At 40.2% G+C, this 20800-nt stretch overlaps 1 protein-coding gene across 1 annotated transcript; it reads right to left on the reverse strand.

Moving 5' to 3' along the window:
* Positions 1–980: 980 nt before the first annotated feature.
* LOC135467616 (FMRFamide-related neuropeptides-like) lies at positions 981–16516 on the reverse strand. Its single transcript, XM_064745392.1, has 3 exons — positions 16397–16516; positions 13599–13776; positions 981–3972 (listed from the first exon to the last, which is right to left on the reverse strand). Exons 2-3 carry the CDS (start codon positions 13753–13755, stop codon positions 2825–2827), a joined length of 1305 nt encoding a protein of 434 aa, XP_064601462.1. The 5' UTR covers positions 13756–13776; positions 16397–16516; the 3' UTR covers positions 981–2824.
* Positions 16517–20800: the final 4284 nt, after the last annotated feature.

The following is a 20800-nucleotide window of genomic DNA, read 5'->3' on the forward strand; positions in this document are numbered from 1 at the left end:
CTATGTTGAAATACAGTGGTAACGAAGCGTTCAGCGTAAATCAGTTAACAAGTTAATCTATCAATGAACACGTCATTTGTCTCCCGGCATTCTTCACCAGTGTCTCTGTGACTTTCTTGATCTTGTTCTGATAGTCTCAAGGGAATTCCCCGAGTAACTGACGAGTGATCCGCCAGAGGCTTGGAGTTGGAGCAGCACCATGGCCGGAGCCGCGAAGGTCGTTTCGCTCTAGAATCTTAGCCCACCATCCTGCCACAACTTGAGGTTTGGTCCTCCATGCTGACGGCCTAACAGATTCTGACAAATCCATTAACATTGGTAGTCCACCGACTGCGATGTCATAACTCATTTTGCGTCGACACGCGAGTCCATGACCTTATCTTTCGTAAATCAAGTCAGTGGTAACCTTCCGCGGTTACTTTCTGCGTAACCACATTAAGTGATTTTTGCCTGTCTGGTGAGTGACACCGTCTGCCTAAGGTCACCGTTATTTCAAATTATTCACGATGTCTCCTATATAAGACGACGTAAGACAAAGTACATAAATAGCAAAGATGCATTATATAATTGACGTCACATTCGATTTAGAATCACTCGTTGGATAGTTCGATTAACAACAATTTTAGCCACATGAATATGATATATCTCTGTACTTATAACCTGTCCAGATTGCTTTTTAGTAAAGTCTCCTTAAACCGGGATCCAAATTTCGGTTCAAATAAGAGAATCGTACGGGGGAAGGTCTGTCAGCAACCTGCGGATGGTCGTAGGTTTCCCCTGGGCTTTTCTCGGTTTCCTCCCGCCATAATGGTGGCCGCCGTCGTATAAGTGAAATATTCTTGAGTTTGGCTTGAAACACCAATCAAATAAAAAAATAAATAAATCAAATAAGAGAATCAAGACAGCAGTCCTAGAATATAATCCCGGAATTGTGAAAGTGAAAAGTTTTTTAGCTCAAGTAAAATTAAAATTTTAGCTGGTTACAGTAATACACCAGTGTTATTCTCAATATTCAAATTAAAATTTCAAATTTACTGCTTTTCCATTTAATCCATATTTGGCCTAACTGAGTCTTGGGTTATTCCACTCATCAATAACCACACTTCCAGGGGCCAGTTTCCTAAAGCCTACCTGGCCTTAAGTAGCTTTTACCCAGGTGTACTTCATATCTCTACAACATTTGTTCTTGCTCCAAACGGATACAGAATCGACGCTGATTGGCTGACAGTGGAGATAGGGTTTCCTTGGTTAAATGTTGCAGCGGTGGTCACGCTTGAATAAATGTACCAAACCTAAAATTCAGTTTACACAAGGTATGGCCTGGATTTGCCTATCTCTCACCAGTCAATAAGAATCGATTCTGTATCCCTTTGGCAGTTAATCCATATAGGGGCCTAACTGAGTCGTCTTGATTTATACCACTCATCACTTTATCATCATTAACTTCATTTCCAGAGGACAGTTTCATAAAAACCTATTTAGCCTTAAGTAGCCCTTAGCAAAGTGTACGTCAATTCTCTACAACATATATTGTTATTGTGTTTATGACTCACTATTGCTAAGTGCGCTTCATGAAACAGGGGTCAGGAATTCTGCTATTCGTTTTTTCTTCGTCACGTCTGAAGATTTGTCTATATAGAGAAAATTCTGTGGTTTCATTCGAGCTCTGTCAGGTTTCCCCATTTTGAAAACCTAGCGCAGTTCTTTGGTTCTCAACATCTTCCGTTTCTCTATTTATAAACTTAATCGCCGTCGCATGTGTGAAATAGTCTTGTGTAATGTGTAAAAACACCCTTCAAGTAAAGCAACAACGTAAGTCTCGAGACAAGTTAAAAGAGGTACTTTCGCCCAATATAATCGCCAATATATAGTGACGAATCTCTGCATCAGTTTGTGCATTTCACCAGTAAGATTGCTAAGCATATACAAAGCTCAAGATTATTTTGCTGCTGGTTTACATTTTTCATGTGAATTAAGATACATGTATTTATTAATCCAGGTATTATAAGCGACTTGTTGAAGAAACTGTAACAAATACATTTCCAGTATATTCGTGATACAAAATCATCTCCCGGGGCAGGAAAATCCGCAAAGCCTGCGCCATGTCGCTATACCGTACACCACATGTTTCTATGCGTTGCAGTGAAAGAATTGATTGGGAGGCAAAAAATCGTGCAGCATGGTATGAAAGAATGATTTGTCACAACGAGGCTGTGGTCTGAACAGTTCTAGATATATTTAAACTGATCAAGATTGGAAAAATCACAACCATGCCATTATCAAAAATATTTTTATTTCAAATATTGGTGTTTACGTAGAATTAGAGTAACCAGCGATTTACAAGAGTACCATTTGACAGGTTACCTGGGGAGGGGTTGACAGAGCTGGAACTAACTATCTACAAGTTTAGATACCGTACACTGGGATTAACTTCGCCGATATCAATCTGAAGACGAACAGTGGCAATGCACAATTTAGTAACCGGTGTGCATCACGTCAGAAATATTCAATTCAAGTCTCTGTCAGAGAGCATTGCGATAATCAGTGTGTACACTTTCACACAGGAAATGTTTAGAGGTTCCTAACACGTTAGGGTCGGAGGAGCTATTGAACACGGTGTAGCCGGCACGAATTCAAGGAGGAATACTATAATCCTGACACATTTTCACCCCCATTCATTCTCCCTTAATCTGGTGTAATTAAAATAAAATAACCTAAACGAAAGGTCTAACCGTAAAATGTATGTACAAAAACCGTATCTTTCAACAGAAAAATATGTATTTCCATAGCATCACTCCTACATTGCCCTTTACCCTCTCGTCGTCTACCGCGTGAGGTTTCGCGGGTATGTTTCAGTGAAGAAGTCATTGCTCACTTCTTTCCCAAAACGCATGAATCTTTTGTCCTTTTCAGTATCTTCCTCAGATTGTTCGTTGTCACGTCCGAACCGCATGAACCTTTTCTCAGCCGGATCTCGGCCGAATCTCATGAACCGCTTTTCTGCGGGATCTCGCCCAAAACGCATGAATCGTTTGTCTTCCAGAGCTCTACCAAATCGCATAAATCTCTTGTCTGGTGTTTCTTGCCCTCCATCAGACCTTCCAAAGCGCATGAAGCGCTTACCTTCTTCCGTTATTTGGTTTTCTTCGCCGCTTTTGCCAAAGCGCATGAAACGCTTTTCAGCCTCAACTGGATCCCGACCAAAACGCATGAAACGTTTATCGGCGTCCCCTGAATCTCTGCCAAAACGCATAAAGCGTTTCTCAGCCTCTTCGGAGTTTCTTCCGAACCGCATGAACCTTTTCTCCTTTTCTGCGGAATCCCGACCGAATCGCATGAACCTCTTTTCTTCCTCCATGGGAGTTCTACCAAACCTCATGAAACGTTTCTCTTCTCCAGATTTTCCAAATCTCATAAAGCGCTTCTCCGGGTCTCCTTCCATTGCGTTTTCATCGTCATCGCCATCTTCAAGAGCACGTCCGAATCGCATAAACCTCTTTTCATTATCCCGCCCGAATCTCATGAACCTTTTGCCAAAACGCATGAATCGTTTCTCGTTATCTCGTCCAAATCGCATGAATCGCTTATCTGCCATTCCATCTCCCATTTCTTCACCACCACGACCAAATCGCATAAATCGCTTTTGTTTATTGTCCGTTTTGTTGGCGTTGTCATTGTCTTCCTCTTCGACTTCCGACGTCTTAATCTCGTCTTCAGCTACTTTTTCCGTCTCAGGAGGAGCATCAGCTGATCGTCTTCTCCTCAACTTTGTTCCCTCCGCCCTCTCGATATCATGAATTCTGAACAAGGCCTCTTTAAGAAGGTCCTCAATAGCCCTGTCCCCACGGCCAAATCGCAGGAACCTTTTGTCTTGGAACGGTAAACCTCTTCCGAACCTGAGGAAACCATCACCGCTTAGAGCTCTCCCAAAACGTAGAAATCGCTTTTCTTTTGCGTCTCCATCTGAGGACTCTGTAAAAAAACAAATGAAAGAAAGGTCATCAGAAAATGCGGCAAATATACATAGATCTAATCTGATGCTGTAAAAAAAGTTTCATCATTGATAGAATAACCAATCGAGAAAGAAACAAGTTGTGAATTCAACGCACGAGGGCCACGCCATGCAAGAACACCACACGGGGACCAATTGCTAGCAAGGCAGGAAACAAGACGCCTACCCTATTAAATCAGCTTTGGGCGAATTCGCTCAATAAATCGTTACAAATTATCTGTCTAGGTAATAATGATCGAATGGGGCGCCTGGAGAGCCACGTCAACAACGTCACTTAAAACTGACGGACAGTCGGTTGCGTAAATCACTCTAACCATAGTGATCTTTCGTCATTGGCCAATTCATGTTGTAGACGCTATCGCTTGACGGGGCGCATTTGCGTAGGGAAGGAGAAGACCTGGACTATAATTAACCTCATACATATTTCATAGAGTTTAGGGAGAGGCTAATTTCAGTGAAGACGACGATGCAGGCTGCGGCATTACGGGTCAGCTTTGGCCACATAGTCCTCTGTCATCACCGGTTTCTTGGGAATTGTCACTATCTGCTTTCTGCCCAGCTATCAACCTGACTCATGAAAATTCATCCGACTCAGAGTTCCTCGGAAGGTGGAATCTCGTCGCGTGTTTTCACCTTCTCATCCCCCAGCCCTTTAATTATTTTCACACTTTTCTCAGGACTACTTTCTTTCCCGACTCACGAAGTGCCAAAGTTCATTTTCGCTAACTCCCAGAATGGGACCATCATCGTCCCTGAGTTTTCCTCACCCTACGCAATGCTTTAAAATGCTTCTCTTCGTCGTTTCTTTTTCCAGTTTATTGTTAATCCGTTTAACCCCAAAACTGTCATTTGACCCCACCAATATTGTTACAAATGACATTAAGTAGGTCCTGAAATCCCAACCGATAATGACACCAATCGATCATCTGAACTAAACGTGAAGTATTGTACATTTTGTCCGGTTTATTAATGCTTTATACGTTGAATTCACATGAAGACATGGCGGATAGGTACTGAGATCGTAAACATTTCACATCTGGTGCCTTCGCTGCGCAGGTTGTTGTTGTCATAACTAACGCCGTATAGATACCTGTATTTTACCACTGTTACCGACCGTCTATTACGAGCAAGAGATGTCTGTTTTTATGTACCACAAGTCTCATTTGTTTTTATGATGTCATCATTACATGTTAAGCGCTATTAACTGTATCAGGTTGTTTATCAATACTAGTGTCCAGAACACAGTGTTAACCAACTTTAGTTCTGGTGTCAGCAATGCTGGTGTTGTTAGTAAGGACGTAAGCTCTAAGGTCGGGTGGAGAGGTTTGTCTGTATGGCCTAGCTGTGGTGTTCAATTTACCAATTTTGTCAATTTTGCGTGGATTATACGAAACATTTGCCTTGCATAAATGATAGGAGTGCCTGTGTTGCGGTTTTATGTTTGCTGTTAATTATGTTTATGGAAACTGATATCTCGCTGATTATAACCCACGAAGTCCTAGCCGGCGACAATTGTCACTCGGTTGCAATGGGCTATTTGTTCCAATACATTCAACATCAGCAAAACAATTAATGGCTTAAATATTGTAGGTGATTTGGCGAGTAATGATACATCGTCAAAAAATCGATTTATTCGTAACGTAAAAAATGTTTTGGTTTTCATTTTCATCTTGACAAAGCCCTGTGGCTAGAAAGCTAGTCTACGTTACGAATGGCACATAAATATTGTCATTAGATAAGCCATAACGTCAGCTTCAGATACATTTGTTCTCAAGCCAAGACCACAAGATACACGGATGGCAAGCATGCTTTATTCATTGAGTAGCATGTTCTTATCATATCGTCCTACTTCCTGCATATTAGCCGATACGTTTATCTGCGGGTCAATGAAGACAAGCATGAAAGTCAGTGAAGACAAGCATGTTGCACGCATAGTCGGTATAGATGACGGCTGCACGATGATACAAAAGGACTAAACAACTATAATCCCTTTGAATTCATGTACTATCTTACCTAATTCGGATTAGGCCATGACAATTGGTATGTGTAAGTTGTTACTGTTTTCTTCCACAACATGAACAGTTTGAATAAAACCCTAACTGAGGTAATTGCCAAGAGTATCTATTTAATTTCCTCCAATTTCCTCAAGCAGACCCACGTATACAAATAAAAGTATAATAACACGTTGTCATTTTTACTATAATTTACCATTCACAGACGAAGTTATTGGCGTCATTTTCACACATAACGAATGTATAACGAATGCCAATTTAAGAAACAGTGCTTGGATATTCGTCACCTCACGTATGATGTATGCGCTTGTAGACCTACACAGTTTCTATTATTGTGCCACGGATGTTTCCGAAAACTAGAACTGCTTCGTCTAATCTATATTCAATTGTTGCAGATTAGCGTTTTGTAAGTATCAATACACCAGTGCATATTTATCACCATATTTTCAGGTACATATCAGTTACCAAAATCGATATCAAAAAGTCTCTATTTTTTGTTTTGCCCTGAAATAGGGGAATGAAATGGAAAATGTCTTAAGCATGCGTTATCTCACAGATTCGATACTGACCGATGTCTTCTGTTCCAGTGAATGAAGGAAATTTCAACAAAAATAGCAACTTGACGTGAATCACTGCAATGCTAATTTATGATATGACTCGTAGTAAGATCACACTGAGGTGGAGGACAGAAGTTAACTTCTTATATGATGATAGATTTGATTGTACATACAGAAAGAATTTTTTTAGAATCTCTTTCCTTTTTATTTCTCGTTGAGAAAATAGAGAAAATTCAAAGGCATAGGTGATTAGGGTCTTACCCTAAAGCATAAAAAAGGACCAAGAAGCAAATAATTGATACTAAACTGAGAAAGTAATGTGAGAAAATTGAATTTACTTGCGGGCCCAAAAGGTTGCAGTAATTTTTTCTTTCAAAAATGTGGTTTTACGCCAGGAATTTCAAAGAAATTTTGAAACAGAGCTTGATGGATAATCTGATTGGATCTCGAAAAAATCATAGTGCCCGTAGTAAACCCTCAACCTTAGTCAGGTACCAGACAAACCTAATAACTTCGAGCCAGAACGGAACCAGCAAGAGCCTTCGCCATGGTTGGCCAGGGGACGAAAAGAACGCTGCAATGTTGAGTGAAAAGGTTTTTACTCTCTTTTAAGAGTACGTTTTTACTTTTAAAGTTATGCTTGAATAGTCGGAAAAGAACCCTGATTGAGAGAATTAACAAGAGGTTAGGTGTGACCATTTTGCCAACTATCACTCTGTCTTTACTACCCCCGGGTTTACTATCTATGCTGTACTCTTTAATATTTTATTTATTTATATTTATTTGTTTGTATTGAAACTGGGAATGTTACCAAATTACAACCTAGATGGGCACCGAAAAATGTTGGAATCGAGGGCAAATGGTAACCTATTAGAAAGAGCTAGCGACTGGTTGCACTGGTCATGAGTGATCACTGATTCAAATCCGTCGTATAGCACGGCCAAGGGGTCGTGTTCAAAACGTCTAATCTGCGATTCCAATTCGTAAGAGGGCCACAGACAGGTCTTACATGACCGTACCAGTAGTCGGGCAACTGGTCCTGCCACGTGGACGTTGGTGGCCGAGTAGTTGCACGGGCGATTCAGTCGCCTAGAACATACATTGGGTCTTTCCAATATCAATGAAAACTGTTCACTTGCTCCATTGGCATGTTTCCGTCCTATTTTCGTACTTTCTATACTTTATTAGTTCTTTGGCTATTTATGTTAAACGTCGTTATTGCGATAATTGATCTGGTTGACAGCTAGTATACGAATGTCTGTTTTGACACATAGGCGCGTAGCACCATTCGTACGATCGGTCGCTGATCGCCACCACAAGGCCCACAATTACCTGTATACGTTGGATCTTGTCATTATTGATGACTGCACAGCCATGCGTAGCACCAATCGTGCAATGACCTATACTACCAGTTTTACAGGGCAATCGCAGCGTCACTTACAAAAAAGTGAGAGTGGGATTGTCCAGAAACTCCCTGTCTAAAAATCTGTCCTCATCAATCTTTGTGTAACTGGGACTGTAAATTGTCGTTAAGTAACTGAATTAATATGTTATCTTGAAAACGGAATAAATAACGTTAAATAACTGTAAATTAAACAAGCACATGTATGTAAATACATATACGCTGTATGCAAACAAATTTTACATCATGCATTGTAGTCAGAATTATTAAATTTTACAAGTTAATCAAGTGGTAGTTAGAGTGGTTTGTCTTTTTTTTACTTTATTTTTTTCGGAAGTAACTTTGTCTGGGTTCTAGTGCTGAATGGCGCTGTGATTTAGGAGACAATTTACGAAAAGCAGATTTAGAAAGTTTTGTCAATGCCGGTATTTATGGAGGACGATTTCAGCCATAACGTAATAAAGTATGTCGAAAGTTGAAAAACTTGTGAAACCAATCGACCAAATCTAACTACCAGATGAAAGCATTATCTCGTACAAACACGAGAATTTAAATGTCAAAGCCATTCCATACAATGTATACTTTCTTGGATTGTGTTAAAGAAAAGGCCAATGAAGACTTCGTCTTCAAGGGTTTACTTTCCACTATTTGTGAAAATATCGGAAGCATATGCCTTATGTTTGCCTCTCAGCAAGCCTGGTTATTATGCGCTGACATGCTGGAGCGTAAAAGGCCCAGCAAAGGGAGGCTTGGAACTGTTCGGGGCAGAGCAAATATCGTCCAGTGAGTTGAATTTGCTTTTACCAAAGAATATGTCCATGCATGGCCCATGGCAATTTTGAAAAATGGCTACCAATGTGCAAGATAAAATTAGATTTGGGTCCGTCCATTACCGGTGAGCCCGTAAAGGGAATGTCCCCCTTGTAGAGCCAACAGAGCAGACATGTTGCTTTACACGCCCGTCAGCTGCTCGGAGAGGCGCTTGGGGAACTGGCTCTGTTGAGAGTGCTAGAGCACGGTGGTTAATAAAGCTTTCGTGAGGCACGTCATAACCCTCTGTGTAAGCCTACAGACCAGGCGGCTTGAAAAAACAAGCACTTTTTTTAGGCACTGCCTTATAACTGATTCGATTAGAAGCCGATGTAGCTGACCTCCCCACAAAGGTCGATGGGGTTAGAACTCATCCCGCTGTGTTGAATAGCCGTCAAGTTTTAATGGTTGGATTGAGAGCCGTTAGATATCCTGACAGGGACACCGGTTCTTAATCTCCCCTTCAAAATTTAGTTGTTCAACCCATCATCAGATTTAACTCAAAAGTGACGAATTTTGGTGTCAGAAATAGGTTCGAGATAAAATGGCGAGACGCAGCTGTTAATCCACATGTCTTTCTTTGTGAAACAAGGTGTCTCACGGACATATATATATATATATAATATATATGATAAATATATGACAAAACTGTTTCTTTGGGTGCATATATCATAACCATAACTTTGTGGCGTTCCTATACCGGATAAAATAATACAACGTCTATTGTCTTTATGTTACCAAAAACAGCAAACACAGAGAAATCTACTGATTTAAGGTTGTGCGACCACGAATGGTATTGTTTTCGTAAAACCTTTCCAAACAATGACACACAATAGAATTGCCATGGTGAAAAAATAAACCTTTGGGCTCATAACTCCATATGTAGGTATTCCATCATGTTTGTTTGCAGTAAACGAACGAAAAAGCATTTTTCCCAGAAGTATTTATTTATTTATTTGTTTGATCGGTGTTTTACGCAGTACTCAAGAATATTTCACTTATACGACGGCGGCCAGCATTATGGTGGGGGGAAATCGGGCAGAGCCCGGGGGAAACCCACGACCATCCACAGGTTGATGAAAGGCCTTCCCACGTAGGAAGTCAGCTTAAGGTGGACTTGAACTCACAGCGGCCGCATTGGTCAGAGGCTCCTAACCGACGGAGGCCCCCTTCCCAGAAGTAAGCTCATAACAGTTATTATGTCTCAGCCATGAAATGCAAAAACCCAAGCACTATTCCCAGTGCGAAAGCAAAAGGACCATCAGTGCCACGGGGTATAAAAGGTCACAGTTCTATTTGCCTACAGCCTCTCAGACTAATATAAAAATACCCCGTTAGTAAATACTTATATTGACTTTCATTCCCGGAAAGACACATAATGTTTAACTCATAGACGAAGGGAAAAAAACCCGATATTCTCTCTTAAGAAGATAACCATCGATCAGTAACAAAAATGGCGCAGAGAGAAATGCACGATGTCTCTTGGGCTGCCCTCATGGGATAAAGTTGAGCTTGAACTAAGACTGAGAAATAAGACTTCTTATGAAATCAAATTGCCTTTACTATATCATAGGCTCAGAATCTGATACCCTTAGTAGGTTTTTGAAGAAAGCTATTAGTGGGCTGCTTAACCTGTTGGGGGAAATCCTTTTATATGAACATTGTTCGAAAAAAATTTACCAGTAACAGGCCTTTAGCTCAGAGTGGAATTGCTAGGTCAAGTGCAAAAGCTCACTTTGTCTCCAATGCGACAGTCCAACTGCTGTGCTTTAAATTCTCAATAATTATATATAAAACACTGAATGTTGTGGAAACAAAGAGGTTTTGAAGCAGAAAGTTCGTTAATCTTTTCAAGTAGTTTTACGTCTATTAATCATATTAAATCTGTTGGTTTCATTGCAAAAGGCCACACTTTGGAGAGTACAGTCAGAGCAGCGACAACAGAGCGATCGCTGGCAAATGGCCACACGTAACCGGCAAAGTCCAGCCTCTTCTCAGTTTATCTCAGTTGGTGTTTTATGCTATATTTTCGTGTGAATGATTAAATCGTAGCTACTCAAATGCCTCCTATATCTATGGCTTCAGAACTCTATGACTTAAGCAGAGAAAACAACACGGTGAAGTAAAATTTGCTACTCATAATCTAAATATCTGGTTGATGCAATCAAGGCAGTAAAACCTATAAACAATATTTAATCACGAAAAATGAGACGCATATATTTGGGTCATGGACAGTTTTCAGTCGCTCTGTTTTCTTTATGTGGCTACACAAACCAACCTGTTTTCTAGAGGGACAAATAAACTACTTACTTGTACGTACAGCGGATATTAAATAATTAACAGTGCTAGTCTTGAATAAAATCTACTCGTTTTCTTTGACCGCTATTATCCTTGTCATAACAACGAAAGTAGAGCTATACAGAGAAACACGACCTACGTATATCTGTCATGGCGCGGTAGGTTTGATCGCCACAATAGTGGTTCCTTATCGCCAGCCCTCCCCGTTGTCATCAGAGATGGCCTCGTGTCTAAGTGTTATCGCTCTACAAAGCACCGGCCAGTGAATGCCCCAGGCAAGGCTTTCTGTCGTTAAGTGTTGACAAAAATCGGATATAAGGCTAACAGTTAGCCGCAGCCTCTCCAATAAGGTTAAAGCACGTTCAGGGCAGTTTTAAAGAACAACTTTGAGTAACACTGACATCAGCTTTCCGGTACTTCCGCGATTCCTTTCAGTTCTTCCGTCAAACTGTCAATGTACTTTTCCGGAAACTTCACCTGTTTCCTTGTTACACCTACAAACTGTCTGTGGAACAAGATCTGTTTTGAGAGAAGAGTGAAGACGCCTTCTCACATCCAACGGCAAACATCCACAAAAAGACATTAGGACATTCTCCTCTTGACAGCAATGTAAGGCACTTAGTACAGCTTCAGAACAAAATACTCCAAGTAATCACTTAATCCAAGAAACCCTAGAAAAGTAGCTCCCTAATTTATGTCATGGTTATGAAGTTCATGTTAAATATGAATTAACGGCAAATACCCTAATTATGACATCGAAACCCACAAAAAGTATACAATGAACTGCCGCGAAGTTAGGTGAGAAGGTGACACAGCCTTTACACGCGGAGAGAGCGGCATTTGTGTGCAGTAATCCAAATCTCTTTATCCGCCATGTGTAATGGTTATGTTTAATACGTTAGCTGTCTAAAGTTGATGTATTTGTTTCAAATTTACCATGACTAGTATATGCACAAAATTTTGACGATATGGTACTGATCAATCTCCTGTGGCTAGACTGTCAGCTTTCGATATAGGTAGTTCAGCTAAGGTCAAGGATAAAAGGAGATAACTTCATTATTCAGATTCTGCGTTCATAGGAATAGGAAAAATAGTGTTTTAGTTCAAGGCCACCAATTGACTGATGCATTTCGATTTTACATATTGGCGGCCAATACAATTCAACCGTAATACACATATTCCTAAAAAAAACAAGCACAGGCCAAATCATTTTTCTCCACACATGAGCAAGATGATAATATCATTATTCGGGCAAAAATCGTTCGTTTTAGAAAAACATGTGTATTTAAAGGGACTTTACGAAGGAGAACAGGTTAGCCTCAAAGTTAAGACCGCTTTATTATGCTGTGATCTTCTGGTCTGCTATTGTACCACGGCCTTAGTATAAACCGATCCGGTTATTTAGTCACGTTAAGACCACTTATACAGAAACTGTCGTTATGTATTACGAAAAATAATGTTTATCTGTATCAATATTGCATATTAATATATTTTACTTTATTTCACTTGTGAAAAATTACTTGTGCCATCCTGTAGTAACAGTGACCCTGTTTTCAATTGCCAATGGGCTAGATGAATTCCTATAATCATTCATTCATTATTTGCTTATGATGTAAGTATGTATACTTTGGGTTTTACGTCGTAATTTTTCGGCCATATGACTTCGAGGAGTCATGAGATGTAGATAGATATACTGTGTCTTCTTGTAGCAGGGCGAGTCCATGCCGCCAAAGTGCTACCACACTGAAGCATCATCCCGAAGACACCAGACACGACACCCCACCGAGTCACATTATACTGACACCGGTCAACCAGTCCCGTTTCCTTGCTCTAACCTTTCGGTGCTGAGTGCCAAGCGAGGCAGCTACAAGTAACATTTTTAAAGTCTTTGATATGACTCGACTCAAACTATTATGCGGGGCCTCCGTGGCTCAGTCGGTTAGCGCGCTAGCGCAGCGTAATGACCCAGGAGCCTCTCACCAATGCGGTCGCTGTGAGTTCAAGTCCAGCTCATGCTGGCTTCCTCTCCGGCCGTAAGTGGGAAGGTCTGCCAGCAACCTGCGGATGGTCGTGGGTTTCCCCCGGGCTGGGCCCTGTTTCCACCCACCATAATGCTGGCCGCCGTCGTATAAGTGAAATATTCTTGAGTACGGCGTAAAACACCAATCAAAAAAAAAAAAAAAAAAAAATCAAACTATTATGCCACCGAAACGGTCTGCTTACATAGAAATGATGATTTGTGCGATGATTTTGTTTGCTTAAATATGATAAACTATATCGATAAGTGGAGTAAATCATGCGCTTGGGTAAATACGATGGGCTCCCCTGGTAGGAGTTGATCGTTTGAATTTAATAAATACAATACATTATCCAGGTAAGTTTATTGTTTGCTTTTATAAAGATGACGTACGGTGCCCATAGTCGTGTTTATTATATTACTTAAATATCACGACGGCCTTTGCGGGCAGGCAGAGTTCGGTGTTTTCTTGCATAAAGAAACTGCTTACCTTTTTGTACATACGCCAAAGTTTCACATAATTGCAAGATGCCAGGGTCTGAAAGTAACTGTGAGTCTGCGCATGCGGATAGGTCAGCCATCACACCGGAACTTGCCCATTGTATTATGACAAAACCCAGCAGATAATGCAGGGGCCGGCAGTACATGGTTGCCCTTCCAACAGATATCTGAATGTAGAAGAAAACATACAAGATCAGTTCTTTTTCAAATAGTTGCAGAAGTTTATGCCGTATGAGGATTTCCAGAACCATTCTGGACAATTAGCCCATCATTCTTAAAGACATTAATCAAAGGGCGAGATAACTCTCTAGAGTTCTAGATTTAGTTGTTGAATTCATGTAATAACGGGTTTCTTATATTTCATGAACTGGCCCTTGTTTACTTCATAAAACAAAAAGCTAGTGCTCTAACAAAAATTACTAACTTGGTAACGTTAGCTTTTTCACACAAGGACAAAAAAGCACACAAAAGTTCCAGATCTGGCTCTTCAGATGATAGTTTCGGGAGTTTTCAATAAAAATGCGTTGCTACATGATTTAATAGTTGAAAACAGCTAAATTCGTCAAAGCAAAGGTATGTTAGCGACAAGTTGATCGTCAGTATATTAATAGCCTACGCAATCTATGATTTATGTCATAGCTTTCACAGATCATAAAGGTCACACATTAATAACATCCTTTACTTGTTCTGTTACATATAACACGCCGTCTGCGTATTTCAAACGAACAGAAAGCACCCAGTTAAAGCTTCCCGAAGACTGTTGTTGATAAGACGGCTTAGAACATCTGGCCCTATGTGAACTCAACGTGACAACGAAGCTACATGTATAGCTGGAGCCCCCGACCAATGTGACGTAAATAATACGTTCACGTAAAACTTAGATCTGGATGGTAGGTTTCAATCATATTTAATTAATTAAAATCAGACTTTGAAATGTCCAACGTAAGACCCATTGTTTTGTCTTTCGCTCATCAAAGAATACAAGGGTTTGTTTTTTTGTTTTGTTTTTTGATTGCGGGAACATTTTTTTCCATTGCAGCTGTCCAGAGATGATGTGTGTTCATATCCGTGAGGGATACTCACCCCCTAAGCCTATCGTTAGATCAACTAAACTGTAGCTTTGTTTCTTAATACTTCATAAGTTTCCCAAACACACAAAGGGACTAGGCAGATAAATGGGGTAGCTTCTTCTAGCAATGGAACTAATATTACTACCGGTACATAATTTGGCTGATAATTCTGTTCTTTCTTACGAGTTTTACTGAATTCATTGCCTTTACAGTATTGAGAATGCGGAAGAGTGGTGAGTGCTTGCAGATGAAACTCTACCCCTTATGTTTATCCCCTGACTTAATGTCCCTCTTTACATAAGCTGGAGAAGTCTGATCTGATGTAGTTTAGCGTATTAACTCTGGTTATTCGACCGTGTGTTATACACGACATTAAGCACCCCTAAGCGTTTGGCGTCACGAGGACACAAGGCTTCCTCGAAACAATACAGAAGTTTGATTTCATACGTCATATTTCCAAACTATATATAACGGAGTAAAATTGTATCATAAGGATCAAGATCAGAACTTACCAAGAAAAACGAGCATTCGGCATTGTTAAATTCTGCGAAAATCCTAATGGGTTAACGTTTTGTATATATATACCTACTTGGATTGATTTGTGTCTAGTCTAAGTAAAATAACAGCCAGTAATACCGGAATTGACCCTTAGGGCGTAGTCTCCGATGGTTTCCGTGTTTGGTTCAAGGAAGTCCGAATGAAGCTGGCACCTGGTCAAAGGTTCGCCCGTGGATTTGCGAGAGTTTTGATCTTGTCAACGCTTCGCGCCCCCAATAACTTCCCGATAACGTCAGAAACAGCCCATTGGCAAAAGTAGCGGCAAAGAAAGGATTATGTCAAAACCACTTGCTGCAGACAAAGAGCGCGAGATGGAGATTATAGAGTCTTGGACTGACGGGAGATCAACAGCAGCCAAAGAAATAAATGGCCAACTGCTTCCTAATCACTGATGCTCCTTAGTCCGTGGCACCGTGAAGGATGCACCCACAATACTGATAGCTCGGGGAAGAAGACGCCAGAGCCACACTGTTGCCCCGTGCGAAGAATAGGTAGGAATGATACTGTCACCTCGAACGAAGAATGTGGTGTAATGCACATCTGCGCCGTTGTCATCTCCCATACACAACAGGTAGCAACTGACTACGGTGAAACATGCAACGGTATTTAATTAACATTGCTTTAAAGTTCTAATTAACTCATCGCTGATCGATGATACCGGTTATCGATCAATTTACTGTTTACCTTGAATTACCTACATTCCTGTCAGTGAGGGTAGCAAATTTAATAAGGCACCGTTATGTGAGAAATTCACCCTATAGCATTAGCGTTTCTAATTGCCATGTTGTTATGCACAAACACAGACGACCTCATCTTGACAATCAAGTTATTCATTATGCGAATGAATCCCAGTCTTCCAGTTGTCAACAGCGATGCACTGAATAAAAACTTCATCAGTATTAATTAGTTTTTATGACGGTTCTTTAACAATATTGATCATATCGATATTTGCTTATTAAAAATATTCAAATCGCGGCGTCGACAGCAGGATATTTGAATACTACCTAAACTGTTGTCTGAGCAAACCAGTACAGTACCATTTACCGTGTAGCTTATTTGCTGCGTTAATATAGACTTTAACTTACTACAAGTAATAAAGAGGAAATTGAAACTTGGGAATGTCGTTCATGGCTGGGATAGATTGATTATTCACTCTTACCTTGGAGATGACTTTCTTCGACTTCGGAATCACCAGTTTATATATAATTCACAGCAAATTACACACGGACCGTATCCCTTTTGTGGCCTCGCGGATGGGAGATGCTTTTGACTCCCTCTGGTGTGCCGCTGCTCGGTCCGTCACAAGTTCCAGTGAACCATCGAGTAAGCTAGAAGCTTTTTAACTGGTTAGTCACGTGGTCTGTTCTAGTGACGAATCCAGCCTTCGACTGGACGGTGACTACTGCGTTGTATTCCGCCCACTCGACGCTCCCGTCTCCATGGCTGCATGGTCATAAGGCGTTCATTGATGAAGGACTATCCTCTGTAGGGTAACAGAGAAAGGGCCTCAAGGGGGACACCCCTTCGATTCGGAAAACAGGAAACATTACCTAGAATATCCAACTCTTTTAAAGAGATGAAGCCGAAAAAAAAAATTAAATGTATATTAAGTCCCCGATGAAATGTAACTTCTGGCGTTTGGGATTTAAAAAAAATTACAGTGCTAAGCACTAAGTAAGACTACATACATTAGAACCTTTATTTCTCTCAGAAAACAAAGAATGCGGAACACTTGTACTTGTAATTTGATTTTCGGTTGTTGATTTGTGAACACTATATTTGCTGCATGATCCGCTGTCCGATTAAACATTCTCAACCACGTGCGTCAGAGTACCGTATTGTTGTCTCAGTAAACGACACCACTACAGATAACAGAATAATAGCCGAGTTAAATGCAACGCTGCTTTATGCAGTGTGAGATATCAATAGAAGGGGATCTCAAGCAGTTAGCATACATGTAGCGTGGAAATCACAGTGAATGTGCCTCGTCAAGATAATTGTTCATACACAGACAATAAACAGATTTCAGTGTTCAGTATGGTCGATTCAACAAGTTTTTCACGAAACATGTGAAAACAGTTCATCACTTTATCATATCTTATCGACGTTTTGACCATATCTATATTACTTTGTACGCATCAGTTTACATCACCAATGCGGTCAGTGTGAGTTCAAGTTTAGCTCATCCTTGCTTCCTCTCCAGCCGTAAGTGGTAAGGTCGACAAGCAACCTGCAATGGTTGTGGGTTTCCCCCGGTTTCCTCCCATCATAATGTTGGCCGCAGTCGAATAAGTGTAACCTTCTTGAATACGGCGTAAAATACCAATCAAATAAATATATAATCCCCTGCGTTATGCTATTTACGCTATCCAAATATACCTGGTCAGGCGGGAAAGCTAGCTCCTTGGATTATACCATATTTCTCGACGGTTGGTCCCTGCCCGATGAGGTCGCAAGTTCGAATCCAGCTCACGTTACATTTCTAAAGGTTGTGGTTTACCACGGGCATTAGTTTAATTTCCAGATTGTTCAATAATGTGAAGTTTTTCCTATCGTTAACCACTACTAAAGAGACTATACCGGAGATCTTTGATAAAACACAAATCTTATCGAAATTTTTCCTATTTTTACCTATTTTGTTTCAGAATAGTCCAAATAGTCACAAAATATCACCGCTAAAAATTGGTAATAATGTGTATGTAGGCTTGAGGTTTTATGATGATCCCAGAACTTTCGACTTCGAGGTAGACAGTCTAAATATTAGGCCAGCGAAGTGGGCAAGTGCTTAACACCATGAAAAGTGTAGCTACGCGTCTGATATCTAATGGAAGGCAGTAATTTGAGCTATTTCTAAGTAAATATAAAAAAGTATATGATAAGCGAATATGTTTTTTTTTTGGCAAAAAAGTGTAGCATCTTTAAACTGAAGTGAATCCCTTCTCGTGTGTACGTCTGTACTGGTAATCAAACTTAATGCACAACTGGTGTATATATAAACTTAGGAATCACTACTAAACTTAAACGGATAGCTTTAGTAAAGGATCTGTATTTTATTAATCACAATTAAACTTAATCACATGGGCCTGTGTATTACTAATCACGATTGAACTCATGTGATGGGCCTGTGTATTACTAATCACGATTGAACTCAAGTGATGGGCCTGTGTATTACTAATCACGATTGAACTCAAGTGATGGGCCTGTGTATTACTAATCACGATTGAACTCAAGTGATGAATTCGTGATGGGTAAACACGATCAAACGATCCAGTGAATCTTTAAACGCGATTTAACTTACTCGAAGAGATTTTGTAGCTATAATTAAGATTAAACTCATGCAAAGTGCTCTTTATTGGTAATCAAGATTAAACTTTTGGAAAGGTAATTGCCATTAAACTTAACACAAGGGCTTGAATATTGATAAATCGCGTAACGGTAATTGCGAATTTAACTGGCATAAAGGATTTGTGATAAAACCTTCAGTGGGTTTTGAATTGTGCGATGTTTCTAAGATGTTGTAAGCTACGACAAGATTGCGCATCGTGTCGTCTCTAGTTATGGACCATTGTTTAGCGTAAGTATTTGCAGTAGGCCAATAGCGCAGAATATCACAGACCACCGGTGATTGAGAGATACAGTTATTGTGTGATATCGCCCTTTTACACACAAATAGGTACCTAAAGGTGGAACTTCTAGTTGGTCAGACGACGCCACTTCCGCTAAATAACCACATAAAATATCATGTACCTAAAATATGGTATTGTGATATTGCAAGAAAATGTTGAGGTTCCGCTCACGTGAATGCTTTGTGTACCTTAAACACAACTTAATATAAGTTAATCGTTTGCGTATCGTAAACACAACTTAACATACGTGAATGGTTTGTGTATCGTAAATACAATTTAACATATGCGAATGGTTTGTGTATCGTAAACCTAACTTAACATACGTGAATGGTTTGTGTATTGTAAACATATCTTAACATACGTGAATGACTTGTGTATTGTAAACACAACTTAACCTACGTGAATGGCTTGTGTATTGTAAAACCAGCTTAACCTACGTGAATGGTTTGTGTATTGTAAACATAACTTAACATACGTGAATAGTTTGTGTATCGGAAACCCAACTTAACATACGTGAGTGGCTTGTGTATCGTAAACACAACTTAACATACGTGAGTGGCTTGTGTATCGTAAACACACAGCTTAACATACGTGAATGGCTTGTGTATTGGTAATCACGGTTAAACTTACGCGAAGTACCGGTGTACGGCTAGCCACTGTTAAACTTACGCGTGGGGCTCGTGTATTTATTTCATTTATTTGATGGATGTTTCATGTCGTACTCAAGAATATTTCACCTTTACAACGGCGACCAGCATTATGGTGGGGGAAAACCGGGCTCGTGTCGGGCTCGTGTATGGAATATCACTATTTAACATAGGTTATACATGTATGTATGGAGTGAGTACTGAATTTCAGATCAGCATAGGAAACTTTACTCACCTTCACACCCAATAGCATTGTCAGTCTAAGACCACACTGCCCTCTTTTGCAATGTTGCTGTGTATGTAAATGTCCAATTGGTTTACTACGAAAGAACACAGGAAACATGAACACATGCAAAAATTGAATCTCATGGATTCCATTCGTTATGCAACAGAACAGAGATCTCTTTTTGGAAACAATAGGTATTGCATATATATATTCGCTCACATCCAACAAACGATGTATTGGCATCACTGGCTAAAACATCGGCTTCTGTGTAATATTTGTTAAAAGAAAACATTTGTGCTAAACTGCCGGTTATTCTCTTGTTGCTCTTGTCATGACTGAAAATATTCCAATTTTTCATAGTCTGCTCATGAGATTACCAAATACTGCATTATTGCCTGCCGACAGATGCCTCCGACTCCTACTTCCAGACATCTGTGGTATATGATATGGAAAAACAGCAAGAAATACACGGCCTCCGAGTCTCCTTATGCCAGCCAAAGTTGATACGAGCCTCCAAGCCGTCGGTGTAAAGTCACGCCAAACTAGTCCGTCAGGGGCTCACCTTCCGCATCCGGTCATTATACAGGTTGACCTCAATTTTCCAACGCGAAAATCGCACGCAACTGCTTGACGCCGCAAATACAGCAACATGTTAGGATCCAAAGAATATACATACATGCAAGTCTTGGTGGCTTCCAAGAGTATGTTTTTATATACCAGTACATTGCATATTAACCTTATTACCAGCGACATGTACTGACACTTCATGTGACTGACATGTACAGTCAGCCACATGAAGTCATACAATGGTTTTTCTGTGAATGCAAATAGAGAGCACTAAAGGACATTGCCATACCGAGAAGTAAGGGAACGTTTAAACCGTTAAAGCTTGTCCTGAGTTCGGTGTGGTTTGTTTGACTGGTTGATTAAACCATGTTGGAAGCTAAAAAATAATCCGAAAAGGGCGTCCCATGAATACATTGGCAAGAAACATTCATTGGAATTAATAACTAAACAAATTACGCATATTAGCATGTAACACGGCTGGCTATACTTGATCATTT

The sequence above is a fragment of the Liolophura sinensis genome, chromosome 6, assembly GCF_032854445.1.
Source record: "Liolophura sinensis isolate JHLJ2023 chromosome 6, CUHK_Ljap_v2, whole genome shotgun sequence".
In the NCBI taxonomy this organism is placed as follows: domain Eukaryota; kingdom Metazoa; phylum Mollusca; class Polyplacophora; order Chitonida; family Chitonidae; genus Liolophura; species Liolophura sinensis.